The sequence below is a fragment of the Zootoca vivipara genome, chromosome 6 (assembly GCF_965207765.1).
Source record: "Zootoca vivipara chromosome 6, rZooViv2.hap1.1, whole genome shotgun sequence".
NCBI classification, from domain to species: Eukaryota; Metazoa; Chordata; class Lepidosauria; order Squamata; family Lacertidae; genus Zootoca; species Zootoca vivipara.
In genome coordinates this window covers 82492681-82512558 of record NC_142589.1, presented here as the reverse complement: position 1 = coordinate 82512558, position 19878 = coordinate 82492681, and the positions used below count along the sequence as shown (strand labels likewise).

The 19878-nt window shown below is 44.6% G+C and overlaps 1 protein-coding gene across 4 annotated transcripts in view; it reads left to right on the top strand.

The window, feature by feature from the left end:
* Positions 1-1824: 1824 nt before the first annotated feature.
* Positions 1825-19878, top strand: part of CAPNS1 (calpain small subunit 1) — a 30566-nt gene continuing 12512 nt past the window's right edge. For 2 of the 4 annotated variants that reach the window (XM_088671232.1, XM_088671230.1), the window contains exons 1-8: positions 1825-1923; positions 2524-2690; positions 7590-7816; positions 14079-14112; positions 14429-14518; positions 14828-14885; positions 17364-17428; positions 19001-19069. In XM_088671232.1, the coding sequence (XP_088527358.1) occupies positions 2631-2690; positions 7590-7816; positions 14079-14112; positions 14429-14518; positions 14828-14885; positions 17364-17428; positions 19001-19069 (603 nt within the window). In that variant the 5' untranslated portion in view covers positions 1825-1923; positions 2524-2630. The remainder of the gene's footprint in view (positions 1924-2523; positions 2691-7589; positions 7817-14078; positions 14113-14428; positions 14519-14827; positions 14886-17363; positions 17429-19000; positions 19070-19878) is intronic. The other 2 variants (XM_035119664.3, XM_088671231.1) reach the window with 1 other exon arrangement.

Below are 19878 nucleotides of genomic sequence, written 5' to 3'. Positions count from 1 at the left end.
GTAGAGCCAGCGACCCCAAACCTTAAGTGGGAACCTGCTAGTCCGTCGTTTGAGGCTCATTTGATAAAAACAGGGCCTCTGACATCTTTGGGATAGTCCAACAGAACTCTCTGCCACTAGAGATTCAGCAGGAACCCTCTGTATCAACTTTTAAACTCCTGTGGAAAATGTTTCCATTCCACCAGGGGCTCCGCAGGCAGTTAAGGCCACAGCCCTTTGCGCAGTGGTTAAATGATGCCTGCTTTTAACTTTCGAATGGTTTTTTATTGCTGAAAAGTGTTTTGATTAGGTACATAGACTTTGCGGTTTGAATGGATAGATCAAACCTATCCATTCTGAAGGAAATCAGCCCTGAGTGCTCACTGGAAGGACAGATCCTGAAGCTGAGGCTCCAATACTTTGGCCACCTCATGAGAAGAGAAGACTCCCTGGAAAAGACCCGGATGTTGGGAAAGATGGAGGGCACTAGGAGAAGGGGACGACAGAGGACGAGATGGTTGGGCAGTGTTCTCGAAGCTACGAACATGAGTTTGACCAAACTGCGGGAGGCAGGGCAAGACAGGAGTGCCTGGCGTGCTATGGTCCATGGGGTCACAAAGAGTCGGACACGACTAAACGACTAAACAACAACAGACTTTGTGGTATAGAAATGTTTTTAGAAATAAATGATGGCATGGACAAGCCCACCAGCAGGAGGCGTGACGGCAAAGTGGTGTGTTGCTGCTCCCCAGCGGCACCTGCCAATTTATTGCGGTAGACTGCTTCGGAAGGTGGAGGTTCGACTGAGCTCTCACGGTCAATGGGATGCACCTCCAGTCATTTATGCCCACAGCTGCAAAAGGCAGGGGAATGCTTGGAAATCATGCTGTGCGGTGGGGGTGAGAAAGGGGGGTTCTGAAATATACTGTATTTCCACACACACACGCACACTCAAAAATGCACTTCCACCAGATGTCAAAGAGAAAAACTACTACCAGACTTTTAGAGGACATCTGAAGGCAGCCCTGTTTAGGGAAGCTTTTAATGTTTAATAAATTATTGTATTTTAATATTTCGGTTGGAAGCCGCCCAGATGGAAACCCAGCCAGATGGGCGGTATATAAATATATTATTATTATTAAGCCTTTTGAAACAGTCATTTAACAGGGAAACTAAAAGATAAGGACAAAAAAGATTTTGAGAAAGATTGGGAACTGTTTATGCAGTATTTAAAGAACTATTGTAAAGAAATGGACTCACTAGCAGGGTTTGAGTAAACACAATTAAAAAAAGAAAAGACAAACCACAAAGTTAAGATTGGGAAAGATATGGGAAAGGTGATAAAAAATTGAAATGACTATAACAATATTTAATTGAAAGATTATAAAACGAAACAAGAGAAAACAGGCAGTAAATACAGTACTTAATGAACCTGAATAGGAGGTTGGGGGAAGTCGGGGGGGGGGTAGGTAGGGATTTATATACTATTTTGTTGAAAACATTGTGATGAATATAAAATTTGTAAAATTCAATAAATATTATTAAAAAAAGAGAAAATAACCAGTCATTTAACGCCGCGTCTGGAGGCTGATATCAACCTCGTTCTCTCTCTTCTTTTTTTTCTGGCACTGCAGGCAGAAATTCAACCGGTTAAGCTTTCCGTGGCGTGGAAGAGGAGCGAGGTGGGAAAGCTTCTCTCCCCAAACCTGAGTAGGCCTCTGTAAAGGGCACAGGGGGTCCTTTGCCAACCCCTCTGCCCCCTTCCCCAAGCACATTATTCAGACTAGGGAGGAGGCGCTGGCACTAAAGACAGGCGCTAGGACCCCGCGGCGCCCTCCGGGTGGCTCCGCAGCGGTGACTCGCTCGGGCGTGGTAGATCCCGCAGCGGACCCGCCGGAGATCCGCCTGCACCAGAAGCGACCCCGCAGCAGCCTCGGCCACAAGGTAAGCGGGGAACAGATCCGGACCTGCAGGCTGGTTCTGGGCACCAGTTGGGTTTTTCCCCCTTCCAGGCAGTGGATCCCTTGGGGAGATCACGGGTGGATCTGGGTCCCCCCCTTTCCCAGGACTACGGAGAGGATCTACTTCCTCTACTACTGGGCCTCCTCTGGGGCTCTTGCCATAAATATTGTCGATTTCCCCTCCCTCTAAATCCCCTGGAGCCCATTTGGACACGATCCGGCGCACACTAGATCCCTCACTGCTCTCTCTCTTTCTCTCAGCATTCGTTTCCGTTTTGTAATCTACTCCCCCCGCCCGCCGCAAACTCCTTTTCACGCACATCTCCTTTCCTTCGAAGGAGATTTGTCTCTCTCACCCGCCCACCCTAAATAATCCGGACTGTCGTCATTGTAAACCCTACTCGGAGTAGACCCATTGGGATTAATGTACATGACTCACCTCGGCCCATTAACTTTAATGGGTGTTTTCTGAGTAGACTTTAGTTGGAAACAAGAGCCCCTTTTTTTTCTTGGATCCATACAGTATCTGGTGATTTTCCACTGGGAATACTTTTCCTTTCCCGTCCATCTTTTCCCGTTATAGTCCTGTATCCGTTCCTGGGATCTGTTCCCCTTGGATCCAATCCATGGCCGCTTCATGAACGATGCCTCCCAACCGCCCTTCAACCAGATAAAAGTTCCAGGAACTTTATGGGATCTCCCTCCAGGCCTGCAATGGGACGCAAATGGTGTTGGGAGCGAGATAATCTAGTAAGGGGTCCATTCACCTCACAGGATTTAATATTTTGGAGAAGTTTTGTCTAGGGATGCCTCTCTCTGTGTCTTGTTTTCCCAGCTCCAAGCTGCCCCAATTTAGTCGCGATCCCTGCGTCGCAGGGGGTTGGACTAGATGACCCCTGGGATCCCGTTCAACACTACAATTCTACGATTCTCACAGCTCCTTGGCGATAGGGATGCAAACACACACTCTCTCTCCTAGGCAACATTATTGCAAACTCCTCCACAAACTGTTGCAAAACATTAGATCCAGTGAAGTAAACAGATCCCTGTTGTCTGTGTTGAGAGCTGCTCTCTACACAAGGTTACTCTTGTGTTGGAGCATTTTACTCTGCTGCAGTGGTCTGGATCCCTGCCCAGATCTCAAGGTTTCAGTGCTCATGCTAAAATGGGCAGGCCATCTTCCACTTTTGTTATATGTCATGAGCGGGAACACACACCAAACCATCCTTTTATTCTAAAGCATTTTTAAATTACCAGTAAACATTTTTCTTTGGGGGGGGGGAGGTCTATTGTGCACAGTGGAGCTTAGGCTACTCCCAGGAAAATGTGCCCAGGACCCCAACAAAGGGAAGATCCGTACATTTGAAGCATATTCAATGCAGATTTAAAGAGCATGTCTTTACCCCAAGAATACTGGGAACTGTAGTTTAGTTCAGGGTGCCGCAAATGGAAGCTTTGTGAGGGGAAGCTATTGTCTCCAGGATTCTTTGGGGGGGCGATCATGTGCTTTAAATGCGCCTTTGCTGTTCTTTGAATGTATGGATCTGCCCACAGTTAAACATAAAACCCTTTTTTGTAACTGCAGGGAACCCTGGGAGTTGTAGGCAGGGCAATGAATCAGGCTGCTCTGTCAAGCAGATCCCTAAGCCCCTGCAGAACTACACACCCCAGAGTTCCTTCTGAGGAGGAGCCTGTGACAGTTAATCCGGTTTCAATCCACTCAACAGACAAGCCAGGCTGTTAGGCCTGCAAAGTTCCTGCAAAACACACACACACACACACACACACACACACACACACACACACACACACACACACACGAGACAGGAATGTTAGAATGGACATTTCCAGCTGCTTTCTTAAACTGGTGCTCCAAAAACATTTTTTAAATGCCTTCCTTTCTCCAAACGCCAGCAATGTTTCTTAGAGGGTCCTGCTCTTAAGTGATTTCTTTTTATGGGGGGGGGGTTAACAATCTATTGGAAAGGGGGGTAAAAAGAGGAAACTTGGGGTATCTGGGTTGTCTTTTGCAACTTTGGAAAGAAAAACATGGATTTTACTAGCTGGGGAGAATGAAGTAACCGGGGAAGTTGGAGCAGCTTTCCCAACTATAATTCACGTCTCTCTTCCCCCCCCCCCGTGAACATGGTATCTTCCATATGTTTTGGACTACAATTCCCATCAGCACTAGGTTGGCTGAAACTGGACGTCAGGATTCCCAGCTTATACCCTGTTTCGCCGAAAATAAGACGTAGCCATAAAATAAGCCATAGCAGGATTTTTAAGCATTCAAGGAATATAAGCCATACCCCCCAAATAAGCCATATTAATAGGCAATTTAACCTTGTAGGGCAGGCATCCCCAAACTGCGGCCCTCCAGATGTTTTGGCCTACAACTCCCATTTTCCCTAGTTAACAGGACCAGTGGTCAGGGATGATGGGAACTGTAGTTCAAAATATCTGGAGGGCCGAAGTTTGGGGATGCCTGGAACTGTACCATACTTAATGAAAAAATAAGACATCCCCTGAAAATAAGCCATAGTGTGTTTTATTTGGAGGAAAAATCCATATAAGACGGTGTCTTATTTTTGGAGAAACACAGTAGAACTAGTATTGTCTGAGGGTGTGGGGACAACGAGTACTTAGAGCAGGGAATGTCAATTGCATTCTCTCCCCGTTGCCCCTTCCTTGTTCATATGGGATTGGAACATTTCCTGTCGCCCAAAGTCCCTCTCTGTGTCCTCTGATGCTCGCCACTAACATTTAAAACCAGAATTAGCGCTATTCGGGTGTGAGATTTGCAAATAACCCTTCCCCGGAAAGGTTGAACATGCAAAAACAAAACAAAACAAAACTCAACCAAGAGTTCCATGGCACCTGAAAGACCAGAATATTTCATAGAATCTTAGAGCCAGGAGGGGAATCCCCAAGAGTCAGCTAGTCCAACCCTCTGCAAACATGGCGGAAAGGTTTCTGGACTTCAGCCCATTTCTACCCAAATGCAGGGCTATCATGAATTGCAGGTTCACACATACACACATGAAATGACGTACGAACACAGACACACAACAGACGCACACCGTTAGGGGGTGGGAATGGTTAGGATTGAGGACCAGTGCCAGATTTACCTATAAGCTAAACAAGCTATAGCTCAGGGCCAAACTCTCTTGGGGGCCCCAAAAAAATTTAAAGGAAAAAAGAACCTGGATGTACATTTCCAAAATATAAGATAAAAAACACAAATAAAATAAAACCTACCTACAGCAACAGTGTTTGTGTGTTGTGTCGGCTCCTAGGATGTAAGTCATGGGCCCTGCCTGCTCCCTAAAATATCCCTGGTTTGCTCCTTTCTATATATAGGGTGCCAACATTCTGCATGTATTCAACACAAAAAAACAGTGACCATTTGTTGTTGACAAAGGACAGCTGGACATATCAAGGGCCCCATTACCTTCAGGAGCTGAGGGCCTCATCAAACCTAAATCCGGCCCTGTTGAGGACAGTAGGAAATTACATGCAGGAAAAGTACAGGGAGTGGTGATTACCTTTTCGAACAGTGACCATGAAGTTAAGCCTGTTTTTTCTAAGCGTGGCTAAAGACCTTCCCCTGAGCTTTTCTAAATCCCCTGATCTCTTTCGTTCCTCCTGTTCATCCAGGAGGGTGTGTGCTGCCTTAAAATAGTCTCGATACAGGGTTTGTGGCAGGGAGGGATTCGTGGTTGCAACCCAGTAGTTTCCTTGGTTGCCTGCTATGCCTTTGACCCCCCACCCCACTGCAAGGAGGGGTCCCACTTCTTGTAACCCCCCCCCCAACAAGTCTCAGGCACGCTAGCTTCTACGAGGCTGATATCTAGCATTTGAGTACAGGCAGAATTTTTACTATTAACCTCTTTGAGTATTATTTGGGAAAGGAAACAGGATGGAGACATTTTAAATTTAAATTATTATTATTATTATTATTTGGCGATCCCTTGTAGCCGAGTAAGATTGTCTTCCAGAAACACGGTCTTAACAGTGAGTCCGTAAGTGACTGTGGAGGCCAATTCTGGATCCACATGTCCTTCCACAGTGGGGACATTGGTTTCCAGGTGGGAGTTGATCACGGTGTGAATTTGCCAAGTGTGCCTTCCTCTTAGCATGTTTCTCCCTTGTGTCCTGAGTTCGAGTGTCTTCAAAGCCCACGGCACCTTTGTTAAAGGCTGTTCTCCAATTGGAGTGCTTGCAGGCCAGTGTTTCCCAGTTGTCAGTGTTTATACTGTACTACATTTTTAAAAATTTGCCTTGAGAGTGTCTTTAAACCTCTTTTGTTGACCACCAGCATTACGCTTTCCATTTTTAAGTTCGGAATAGAGTAGTTGCTTTGGAAGACGATCATCAGGCATCCGCACAACATGACCAGTCCAATGAAGTTGAAGTTGAAGAATCATTGCTTCAACACTGGTGATCTTTGCTTCTTCCAGTACCCTCGTATTAGGGTGGTTCGCCTGTCTTCCCAAGTGATGTGCATTAAATATTAAGGGTCATAGCTTAGTTTTAAAAAGAAGTAAAGACATAGGGGGTTATTCCCTCCCCTTTTTAGGAGTGGGTGGGTGTTACACCCTATAAATTGATAAATAATGGCAGGACACCCTGCTGCATAATCTCTTCCAGACATCCAGAAATCTTTTCCAGTTTTTGTATTGTACTTTACAGTGTAATCCTATAAATGTGAGAAAGAAAGAAAGAAAGAAAGAAAGAAAGAAAGAAAGAAAGAAAGAAAGAAAGAAAGAGCTCCATTGACTTCAATGGGACCTTCTCCAAGTCTGTGGGTACAGGATTATATTGTCAGGCTTGGAGTTTTCTTCCTATTTTCTTGAAGCTTACTCAGAGATGTGTGAATTTATCCATTAATTTATTCAGATTTTTAAAACCTCTCCTTCAACCAAAAGGGTTCTCAGAGCAGCTTATACAGAGTCAGGTAAAGCAACAGAATCTCTCCGTGAGGATTACTATGTAGCAGACATGGAACAAAAGAAAATGAGAATGGGGAGGTAGAGGAAATGTGGGGGAGAGCAAATTTGGGCACAAAGTGTTAAATAGTATCTCTTATTCAAATTGGAATGGAAACAGTTCAGGGACAGGAGTTGGGAACAGAATCAGATTACAGTGGAACCCAGGTTTACGCCTACCTCCGTTTACGAACACCGCGGATCTGGAAGTGTTTACATCCAGGTTCCGCGGCGCTCGGATGCACAGAAGCGATCTGCGCAGCGCGTGTGCAGAAGTGCTCTATAGGCGCTTCGCACGTGCTCAGAAGCGTGTCTTCGGCGAGCAAACGCCTGCGCGGAACGGATTGGGTTCATAAACTGAGGTACCACTGTAGCGTTACACAATGAGATTTAGGTTGGTTGGGTGTGTTATGTTGATTTTAAAAAAAACCATGTACTGTACCGTAAAAAAACACCATGTACTGTACCGTGCTTAGTTCTCTTCTTTGAGGTTTTTAGCATTAAGAAAATGTGACGAGGTGTTACCTGAAATGTGTTTTACGCGTAACAACTCTTGTGACCAACGTAACACCACGATGTGCATCTTGCACAGCAGAAGTTGCACTTGTGTGTGTGTGTGTGTTTGTGTGTGTTAAACAAACTTTCCTTTCTCTCCAAACAGAAAACACTTCTGAAAATGTTCCTTGTCAAAAACTTCCTTGGCGGAGGCGGAGGTGGTGGAGGCGGAGGAGGAGGCAACATCAAGATCGGGGGAGCGAACATCAACATTGGCAATGTCATCGGAGGGTTTTTAGGTGGTGGAGGGGGAAGTGGAGGCGGAGGAGGTGGTGGAGGAGGCGGTGGAGGCGGAGCCATGGGAATCCTGGGAGGAGTCATCAGCGCCATCAGGTGAGGGTTTTTCTTTTTTAATTGAGTTTATTTACAACATATACACAAACATTTATAAAACAAACAACAACAAACCACAACCAAAAACAAATTAAAAAATTATACAAATAAGCCATAACAATGTATCTAAACTTACACAAAACAAATAGTGAACATATACCATATTCCCGTTCTTCTTTTCTTCCAGTTGACTTCTTTCATCCTCTGCATGGTTCTCTTTTCATTTTTAGTAAACTGTCTCCTTCATAGTTTGTTACCTCCCCCTTTTTTATTTTTACAATTTTTAACTTAAGTACCATAAATTATCCTGCAGAAGTTAATTGAAACAAGTCTAAGTATTAATTTGAGGGCACTGCTTTTTAAGGTATTGTCTATATGTTCTCCATTCTTTTTGAAATTTTTGCTTAGACTGACCCCTAATTGCCTCTGTCAGTCTGGCCAATTCAATATACAGTAGTCAAATAATTTATCCTGCCATTCTTTTTTTGTCAGTGTTATTTCTTTTTCTTTTTCTTTGAATTTTTGGCAATTAGTGAGTTTATTATATTGCTTATGTAACTGGCTTGTAAATAGCCACTTGCCTGCTTACCAGGTAACCAGAAAGGGAAGACAGTGGTAGTTTTTCTTCCGAGCATTTAACACACGACAAATTATTGTAGAGGCATGCAGGTATAAATTATTATGGCCTAATACCTTGTCTGCCACCCCATGCATTTAAAATTCCTGCACGGCAACAAGAAAGTTGTTGGCCCATTGATCTGGGATCCATCCAGCCACAGTTTTCAGCAGATTCCACCAATCAAAATATGTCAGTTCCCTCGTGATGTGTTTGAGGATTTCACTATTTAGGCTACTAAGACAGCAGAAGGCCACCTGCAGGGATTCATCCGAGTCAAAGCTCTGACTGAACCTGCTTTTAGTGCCAAGATGCAGCCTGAAAAATGGGGAGGGATATGAAAGAAGAGAGGAACTCTGATCACAGATATCTGTCTGTTGATGGATGGCCATACCGACTCGGCCGTGGACACACTGACCAGATGCTTGGAGGCTGTGGCTGGATGATTTCGTGGGAGCCGACTGAAACTAAATCCTTCGAAGACAGAAGTCCTCTGGCTGGGTTAGGATGGCGTGGGAATGAGAGACCAACTCCCTTCTCTTGCGGGGGCCCAATTAGTACCATTGCCTTCCGTTAAGAGCTTGGGTGTAATCCTTGACGCCTCCCTTTCTATGGAGGCGCAGGTTACTACAACAGCTAAGGTGACATTTTTTCACCTCAGTCGCATTAAGCAGTTGGTCCCTTACCTTTATCGCCCCCGACCTAGCCACAGTGATCCGTGCGATGGTCACCTCCAGGCTTGACTACTGTAATTCGCTCTACGCAGGGCTGCCCTTGAAGCTGTCCCAGAAACTCCAGCGGGCACAGAATGCTGCAGTGAGGCTCCTCACGGGGTCCCTGCCATGGGAGCATATTCACCCAGTGCTTTTCCAGCTGCGCTGGCTCCCGGTGGAGTACAGGGTCAGATTTAAAATGCTGGTTTTGACCTTTAAATCCCTTTATGGCCTAGGACCCTTGTACGTATGGGACCGTCTCTCCCGGTATGCCCCACGGAGGACCTTAAGGTCCACAAACAGTAATACCTTAGAGGTCCCGGGCCCGAAGGAAATCAGATTAGCCTCTAATAGAACCAGGGCCTTCTCAACAATGGCCCCGACCTGGTGGAACGCTCTGTCTCCTGAGACCAGGGCCCTGCAGGACCTGATTTATTTCCGCAGGGCAGGGCCTTTAAGACAGAGTTGTTCCACCTGGCATTTGGCCCAGAGCCAACCTGATTCCCTCCCCCATTTCCCCTTTCTTTTTCCCTTTTGTATGAGGCTGCATTTTTAATTTTTAATTTAATTTTGATATATTTAGTCTTGTTGTGTTGTATTTTAACCAGTTGTTTTGTATTTGGTGTTATTTGGCTGGGGAGGACGGGGTATAAATAAAAAATTGTTGTTGTTGTTGTTGTTGTTATTATTATCATGTGCAAAGTTATATTCGCCATAATCCTGAGCTGCTACACTGCACACATCTTGGATTAGGCTTCCAGAACTAAAAGAGTAATTTCCAAATCAGCTTAATCCCCAATATCTTTCTCTTATTTTGAATTTAAATATTGCTTAGCAACTTGGATTTGGGTCTGTGTGTTCAGATGTCACTTTGCTTTATCTCCGGTATGTGTGTGTGACTGAGAAAGAAATATCAAGGCAAATGGCTTATACTAAGTGTCAAACCTTTGCATACTTTTGCATGCTGGGTTAGGCTGGGCTGAGTCCCAAAAGTCCACGGCCCCAGAGCTCACCTTCCTTATTTATTTATTTGTTATTGATTTATTTAGAGCATTTGAATCCTGCTCCTCAGGCAAAAAGGCTCCGGAGTGGCTTACATGCAGATGATCAAAACAAGACAATTGGATACCTCAGTCGGAAGAGCATGAGACTCTTAATCTCAGGGTTATCCTTTCGACCGCCACATTGGGCAAAAGATTCCTGCCTTGCAGGGCGTTGCACTAGATGATTCTGGTGGTGTCTTCCAACTCTACAATTTTATGATTCTAAGATGGTTCCTGCCCACCATCTTTCAATCTAGAAAAGAAACAATAGACAGCACACAAGGCAAACAGGACGGGGAGGGAAGATGAAAAAGAAAAACAAACAATCTCGGGCAACAGTTGTTCATGCAATGACCAGCTTGCATAGTTCAGGGGTAGGAGATCCCTCATGGAGCTGGGCTTTGGGCAAAACTTCCTTGTCCTTTGGGTTGGGGGTTAGGTGGGTTAGGCCATCCTTTGCCCACCAGGTGGACTACAACTCCCATCAGCCCCAACTAGCACAGCCATGGGAGTTGTAGTCCAAAACATTGGGTTGCTGAAGACCTGTGCAGGCTTCCAGCTCCATCTTCTCCTTCTATCCAGTCCTGGAAGCAAAATGGGGTTGGGGTTGGATTGAGGAAAGGCAGGGTTCTCCTCCACTGGGAGGTACCGTATTTTCCCATATATAAGATGAGTATTTTTACGTGAAATCAATGTTTAAAAATCGGGGTCGTCTTATACACCGGTAGTGCAGAGGGGGGACAGGTGATTGGTTGCTGCCGCGAGCCTGAGATTGTCTGTGGTCTTACTGTGGGTGATTGGCGGCTGCGTCAAGGCTTTTTAAATTTTTTACTGTTGCAGCGGCAATTGGGCGGGCGATAGGCGGCTGCTGGTGGTGAGCTTTTGCTCAACAACTCTGCGCAATCTTCCTACCAAAAGCTCAACAACTCTGGACAGTCTCCCCCCCCCATTTTCTTAATTTTGAGCCCCCCAAAATAGGGGGCGTCTTATACATGGTGTGTGTGGGTGTGTGTTATACCCAGAAAAATATGGTATTTTGCCAATGAGGATCTTTCTTTCCACTGTTTGCAGAGATGGGCTGGCATGGCCAAAAGGCTAATTCATGTTTACCGTCGAACTGGTTTGCTAGCATGTAAGGAAGCTGGGTCAACAAGCAAACACCCACCAGCAGTTGGGATGAAACCCAGGTCTTCTCTATCAGAAGAAGAGTTAGGCTTCGGTCCCAAACATGCTAACCTAGGGAGTGAGCCCCACTTAACTTTGGGGAACTTCTTTCAGGGGAAACATACTGAGGATTGCAGTTATTATTGTGCGGATGCCTGATGATCGTCTTCCAAAGCAACTACTCTATTCCAAACTTAAAAATGGAAAGTGTAACGCTGGTGGTCAACAAAAGAGGTTTAAAGACTGTCTCAAGGCAAATCTTTAAAAATGTAGTATAAACACTGACAACTGGGAAACACTGGCCTGCAAGCGCTCCAGTTGGAGAACAGCCTTTACCAAAGGTGTCATGGGCTTTGAAGACACTCGAACTCAGGATGCATGCTAAGAGGAAGGCACGCTTGGCAAATCCACACCGTGATCAACTCCCTCCCCCGAAACCAATGTCCCCACTGTGGAAGGACGTGTGGATCCAGAATTGGCCTCCACAGTCACTTACGGACCCATTGTTAAAACCGTGTTTATGGAAGACAATCTTACTTGGCTACGAGTGAGCACCAAAGAAGAAAGAAGAATAAGATTATTGTACCACTTATAGCTTTGCTACTGATGTTTGGACTCTCGGGAGTGAAGTCAAGGGCTCTTGAGTGGAAGAAGGAGTTCGGGGCCACACTCACCATATACCTTTAAAGAACCATGGTACCACTTTAGAAAGTCGTGGTCCCCCCCCCCCAATGATGGGAATTGTAGTTTGTTAAGGGCGCTGAGAGTCGTAAGGAAACCCCTGTTCTGCTCACAGAGCTACAATTCCCAGAGTTCCCTGGGAAGAAGAAACAGGGTTAGAAATCAGCCAGGGACGTTTTAGGACTGGCACGGGTCAAATTGAGGAGATCTCTGGATACCAGGTTGGCGTCTGTGGAAAGCAGAATGTCTCAGAAGAATCTGAGATATTTTCTTTGAAGCTTGAATTTGTTTTATTCTGGATTGTCTTGTTTGATGTTTTAAGGCATTGTCAACTTCTTTGAGATTTGTTCTTTAAAATATAAAGTAGCAAATATATGATGATGATAATCTTTGGGGGGGGGAGGGGAGGGGAGGGGAAGGAGCCCAGACTTTCCATTGTGGTGACCATAACCCAGGTGCCATTTGGCGATTAGATTATATATATGAGTTTTTAACACTGAGAGAGATTGACCGTTAAACCTCTCTGAGAATTGTAGTTCTGGGAGGGGAATGACTGTGTTTCTTCCTTTTCCTGCTGAATCATACCTAGAATTTTCCAACTATCCAGTATGCAAATAATGCCACAGCATGAGGCACGACGGTTCCACGTCAGCTCTGCTTCTGAGCTTTCTCAGAGCAATGTTCCCATTATTCCAAGCTTTTCTCTGAGACAATGAGGGCCAGAAGCTTGGTTTTAAGTGTGCATATGCACACACACACACACACACACACACACACACACACACACACAGATGTTACTGTTGTTTTCTTTTCTTCCTTGCATTTTGATGCCCACTAAAAACCTTGTTTAGACCAGTCTACCCAGGTGTGTAGAAAGTTTAAGTAATTTAAATCTATTTTAATATTCTACTTTTTGTATGTTTTAAAGCAGGCACCCCCAACCTGCGCCCCTCCAGATGTTTTGGCCTACAACTCCCATGATCCCTAGCTAACAGGACCAGTGGTCAGGGATGATGGGAATTGTAGTCCAAAAGATCTGGGGGGGATGAAGGTTGGGGGCGGTGCCTGTTTTAAAGTATCATTGTTGTTTTTTCTTGATTTTGCTGTTTTGTAAACCACATTGATGGCTTTAAAAAAGCAATTAAGTGGTGCATAATCTTTATGAAATAAACACACACACACACACACACACACACACAGAATCATAGAACTGTAGAGTTGAATGGGACCTTGGGGGGGTCATCTAATCCAACCCCCTACATCATACGCGACAAATGGCCACCCAACCACCATGGACGATGGAGCAAGCTTATTTTCTCCTGCTCTGGAAGGTAGGGCTCAAACCCATGGCTTTGAGTTACAAGAAAGGAGATTCCGACTCAACATCCGGAAGAACTTTCCGACAGCAAGAGATGTTCGACAGGGGAATGGTCTCCCTTGGGAGGTGGTGGGCTCTCCTTCCTTGGAGGTTTTTAAGCAGAGGTTGGGTGGCCATCTGTCAGGGATGCTTTAGCTGAGATTCCTGCATTGCAGGGGGTTGGACTAGATCAGGGGCCCCAAACTAAGGCCCGGGGGCCGGATGCGGCCCAATCGCCTTCTAAATCCGGCCCCGGACAGTCCGGGAATCAGCATGTTTTTACATGAGTAGAATGTGTCCTTTTATTTATAATGCATCTCTGGGTTATTTGTGGGGCATAGGAATTCGTTCATATTTTCCCCCAAAATATAGTCCGGCCCCCCACAAGGTCTGAGGGACAGTGGACCAGCCCCCTGCTGAAAAAGTTTGCTGACCCCTGGACTAGATGACTCTTGGGGGTCCCTTCCAACTCTACGAATCTATGATTCTATGAACTCCTCTATGAATTCTGGAAGAGCAAGATATAGCTTTTGGGTGAGGCCCAGGGAAACCTCAGTTGGGGCTGATGGGAATTGTAGTCCAGCTTGGCAAGGTCTGTATTGAACCATCCATTCCTGTGGCGATGCTTTGAAAGACCTACCACCGATCACATTTATCTTTTCTCTCCTCCATGCCTGCCGTCCATCAGTGAAGCAGCCGCTCAGTACAACCCAGAGCCTCCGGTAAGTCCTTCATTTCCATTCTTCTTACTCCGCAACATTCATTGCTGCTTGTGCTGGAGACAGGATACTGGGCTGCCGATTCAGGAAGCTGCCAAAAGTTTGATTTTGGCCAGTGCCTGGAATTTTACTTAATAGAATTGAGCAGGCTGGGTTCCCCCCCCCCCCCGGCCTACACTGCTCTCAAGCTTTCCAGGCACGGGTTTTCTCAAGTCCTCCAGGACTCAAGTCCTCAAGTCCTGGGCGTTTTACACAGGTTGTCTCCCTCCAAGCTACGGCCCTTGTCCAATTCCATGCTTCTCTGTTTCTCTCCTCGCAGCCTCCTCGCAGCCACTTTTCCAACATCGAAGCCAATGAGAGCGAAGAACAACGGCAGTTCCGGAAGCTCTTTGTGCAGCTGGCAGGAGATGTGAGTGTTTTTCTCTCTCTTCCCCCCCCCACCCCCGTGGCCTTTCTGTAAACACTGAGGACTAGCCTGATGCTTCTGGGGTTTGGCCGATGAGGGGGAGAGGAGTCCTAGGCGGGGAAACTGAGTTGCATCCAGCACAATGGTGCTGCTATTTTGAGGGCAGTTTCCTTTGCGGGCAAGCCTTGCTGAACTCGGTGGGACTTTTACCTCTGAGTAAAATTCACAAGGGGGAATGCAACACAACCTTCCCTGGGCTCTGAGCTTCTCCTTGCACGCTGCAGCCGACACCTTTCTCTTTGTTTGTTCTAGGACATGGAAGTCAGCGCCACAGAGCTCATGAACATCCTTAACAAAGTGGTGACCCGGCGTAAGTGGAAGATTTGTTTCCTTTGGGGCCTATAGGGGTGGAAGCGCCCGTTAGCAATTTCACTCCTTGGAGGCTGCATTTTGTGACTAGTGGAAATCACACAGTCTGGCTGAGAGGAAGCGTGAGAACCGGATATACGGTAGTCCTATCTGTATGTATTATGCGATATACTTTCTCACTTCTGCCTGTTCTCTCTCAGAGCTGGATGAGCGTCTTGATTCTGTGTTCGTGTAATAATATAGTGTAATTAAATACTGTATATTCCCGCGTATAAGACTACTTTTTAACCCAGGAAAACCTTCTCAAAAGTCGGGGGTCGTCTTATACGCCGGGTCATATTTCTTATACGGCAAGTATACCCCAAACTCTACCATATTTTAACTGGAAAAGTCGGGGGTCGTCTTATACGCCCAGTCGTCTTATACGCCGGAATATACGGGTAGTAGTTTAGAACTACGATGCCTCCATCCTTTTGCTGTGTCAAGAGAGATGGCTAGTGTGCATAAATCAAGTTGAATAATAATAATAATAATAATAATAATAATAATAATAATAATAATATTTGTATGCCGCCCATCTGGCTGGGCCTCCCCAGCCACTCTGGGGGGCTCTCAACAGAATATTAGAAACATCATAAAACATCAAACATTAAAAACTTCCCTAAGCAGGGCTGTCTTCAGATGTCTTCTAAATGTCAGGTAGTTATTTATCTCTCTGACATCTGATGGGAGGGCGTTCCACAGGGCGGGCGCCACCACCGAGAAGGCCCTCTGCCTGGTTCCCTGTAACTTCACTTCTTGCTGGGAGGGAACTGCCAGAAGGCCTTTGGAGCTGGACCTCAGTGTCCGGGCAGAACAATAGGGGTGGAGATGCTCCTTCAGGTATACTGGGCCTTTGAGGCCATTTGGGGCTTTCAAGGTCAACACCAACACTTTGAATTGTGCTCGCTGGAGCGCCCTGGAGAAGAAGGGAATGCCTTTTCCAGAGTTATCCTCACTGGAGGGCGCTCGGAGATCCGGGGGGAGAGGGGCTGCTCATAGCCCAGAGCGTTATCCCAAGTGCCTACCCAGCTGTACTCGCTGAGGCTGATGGGAGTTGTAGTCCCAAGCATCTGCCAGGATTAAATCTATTGAGCAGAGCTTAACAACACGGAAACTCCTATAGTGGTACCTCAAACTTAATCCGTTCCGGAAGTCTATTCCAAAACCAAAGCGTTTCAAAACCAAGGCGCGCTTTCCCATAGAAAGTAATGCAAAATGGATTAATCCGTTCCAGACTTTTAAAAACAACCCCTAAAACAGCCATTTAACATGAATTTTACTATCTTAGGAGACCATGGATCCATAAAATGAAAGCAATAATCAATGTACTGTATTATAAAATAAATAAGACAGTATTGTAGATGATAAAAATTCAAATTAAATATTTTTCTTCTTCCCTGCACTGATGATAGTCATTGTTTGGATGGGGGGCTTTTATCCATTTCCACAGTCACACAATCAATCAATCAATCAATCAGTAGCTGAACTGGGCTCCATACAGTCACAAAAACAAATTAACTGAAAAAGCCTCAAAAAACGAAAACGCAACATAAATAGCAAAAACAAAAGTGCCAAACTTAATCCGTTCCAGAAGTCTGTTTGACTTCCAAAATGTTCGGAAACCAAGGCGTGGCTTCTGATTGGTGCAGGCGCCCCAGAAACAGTAGCCGACAGCCGCTTCGGACATTTGACATCTGAAAAACGTTCAAAAACCAGAACACACACTTCCGGGTTTTTGGCGTTTGGGAACCAAGGAGTTTGAGAACCAAGGCATTTGAGAACCAAGGTACCACTGTATTTTAATTTTGAAACTTATAACAGGCATGGATAGGGGATCTGTGGCCCTCTGGAAATTGTTGGGTTATTTGTTTGTTTGTTTGTTTTATTCCATATAATGTATATACCATTTGATGGTAAGAAAACAAAACTCAAAGCAGTTTGGAGAAAAAACAAAAATGAAACAATGAAATTATCGGTAAAAAACCAGTTAAAAGCAATTATTTGAAAAAATCAAAAAAATAATTAATATCAATAATAAACTTAAAAATCAGCATTTTCCTTCTCTAGGATTGTATATCCTCATATGCCAAAATGGCTTCCAAGCGGTTTACCTTTACAAAACCAATCCATACACAATGATATTAAAACCTGCTCACTTCAAGTCTACTCTACAGCAAGCAATTAAAAACCATAAAGATTTAAAACAGTTAAAATCTCAAGTTCAATTCAGGGAAACGCATGCCTAAACTGGCGAGGTATTGGGAGCCGGTGGGATGCCAACACTGATGGGAGTGTCTCATATTTCTTATTTTAGTACCTATTAACCCTCTTATCACCCTTTGCCCAACAGCAAAGTCCCGCCCAACCCAGCTTGATGGTGCTTCTAGCTTCTAATTCCGGCACTGGTTTCAACCCCCTTTTGCCTCTTCCTTTCCAGATCCAGACTTGAAGACGGACGGCTTTGGGATTGACACTTGTCGTAGCATGGTGGCGGTCATGGATGTATCCTCTGGCCAGTTGGGGATCTGGAGCTGGGTTTTGCTTCCTCTGCATTCTTAGGGGAAGGGCAGAAGCATTTGCTCTGGGAGACGAGAGTCCCTGCTATCTCTGGGACGGGCTGGGAATGGCAATGTTCCACATTAACATTTCTCAAGCAAAACAAAAACATCCATCCAGAGGTCCCTGGAACAGCCACCGGTCCATGCCCATGTTCTTCTTCTTCTTTTAAATAGTTTTTATTGAATTTTAAATTTTAATCTTCATCACAATAACATATTGAATAAAAAAGAATCCCCCCCGAATTCCCCCCCCCGCGACTTCCTTTCCTGGTTTCTTACATATTAACTTCTCCTGCTTATTTTATTATCTCTTAATATTATACTCTCAAAAATTTAATATCGTTATTTTCTTATCACTTTTACTTCATCTGTGTAAATTCTGTATGTGTTTTGTTAATTGTAAGTACTTTCTCAAATCCTGCTAGCAAGTCCATTTCTGGAGGTACATCATCAATGGTTCCCAGCCTTTTTAAGTGTCTCTCTTGTCCTTGTTTCTAAGTCTTTCTGTTAGCTTCGCCATTTCAACATATTCCGTCCATTTTTCTCGCCATTCTTCTTTAGTTGGAATCTCATTACTTTTCCATCTTTGGGCTAGCAGTATTCTAGCCGCAGTTGTAGCATACATAAAAACTTTCCTCTTTTCTTTTGGCAAATCTTGACCTGAAATGCCTAGTAAAAAAGGCTTCTGGTCTTTTAACAAAGGTTGTCTTAAACATTCTTTTCGTTTCATTGTAAAAGCCCATGTTTTTTTCTAAGAGTATAAGTATAGCTGTACCTCGATTTTCAAACGTAATCCGTTCCGGAAGACCATTCAGCTTCTGAAACCTTCAAAAAACCGAGGGGCAAAGGATCTTGCAGAGGCAACCTGCAATTTCAGTGGAGAAAATTGAAAACAACGAAGCCGTTTGATTTCCAGAGGTGTGTTTGAAAACGGAAGCATTTACTCCCGGGTTTTCGGTGTTTGAAAACTGAAACATTCAGCTTCCGAGATGCTCAAAAACCGAGGTACCGCTGTAGTAAAACACAACCCATCTTTCATGGAATTTCTCTGCTTTCTTATTGTCCCTTCGTTTGCAGTTGGGGAAACCCAGCCAGATTACCTGTTAATTGCCCGTTCTCAAAGCTGTAAAAGCCAGCAAATCTGCACTCAAAGCTCTCCAAAACCTGGCTATTGTAAGTCTCGCAGCTGAGTTGCGAGATCTCTGAAACTGACGTATTTTACGAACAAGAGTGCATAATAATATTGTGTGGCTTCTTGAGGACTTTTGCTCCCTGGCTCCCAAGCTCCCTGCTTGCCTGCCAACCTCATCACTGGCTGTGCAGGGCAGCGTTGGGCCTCTGCGGGGCTCTTAAGATCAGGCAGGGGGTTTGGACTGGATGGCCCTTGTGGTCTCTTCCAACTCTGTGATTCTAGGAGCCTGGAGCCTGAGGGAGGCCTTTTCGTGCTGCTTCTGGGAAAAAGGGGTGGGAATCTGTGTGCTTGTGGCTTTTTGCTCCTTGACTGTGCCCTGTGTAGAGCGACACAACCGGAAAACTGGGCTTTGAGGAATTCAAGTACCTCTGGAACAACATCAAGAAGTGGCAGGTAAATTTTTTTTTGCATCTAGCACACTCCTATTTTGGGATGGGGCTGTGACAGGGTGGATTTTATTTAAATCACTAATCAGTAAGACTTGATTTAAATCATTTTTTTTACAGAAAGGTTCAACCTTGCTGGCATCCCCTTAATATTTACAACCAGAGGAAGATTTCATTTTTTGAATAATAAATTTTCAGAGTAGTTTTTACAGTTCTATCAAAAGTTCCTGATTTGGTTATACTATCAGAAATACTTTGACAGATAATTATGAAATTGTTGTTTATATTTGGACTGTATATAACTTAAATAGAATACTATCTTTAGAAATATTTTTCCTCCAAAAGCATTTAATTATAAAAATCCAATTTAAATTAAAAAATATGATTTTTTATTTTATTTTATAATAATCATGGGTTTTTTATCCACCCTGGGCTGTGGTGAGAGGGTTAAAGATACACAAAATGTAATGTTTGGATGCAATGTATTAAAAATGCTATGTGGAGAAGTTTGCAGAGCTCAATCAGTGGAGCAGGAGACTCTTAATCTCAGGGTTGTGAGTTTGAGCCCCATGTTGGGAAAAACAAAATTCCTGCATTGCAGGGGGTTGGACTAGATGACCCTTGTGGTCCTTCAAACTATACAATCCTATGATTATATGAGAGTTTTAACAGTAAGTAAATGCAGCAAGCAGTGTGTGTGCTGATTGATGACGAAACTTGAAAACAGCAGAGATCTCTCACAGCTTGAAAGTGAAACTTGAGCACTAAGGTTTATTATTATTATTATTATTTAACTTTGTACATGCAAAGAGCTCA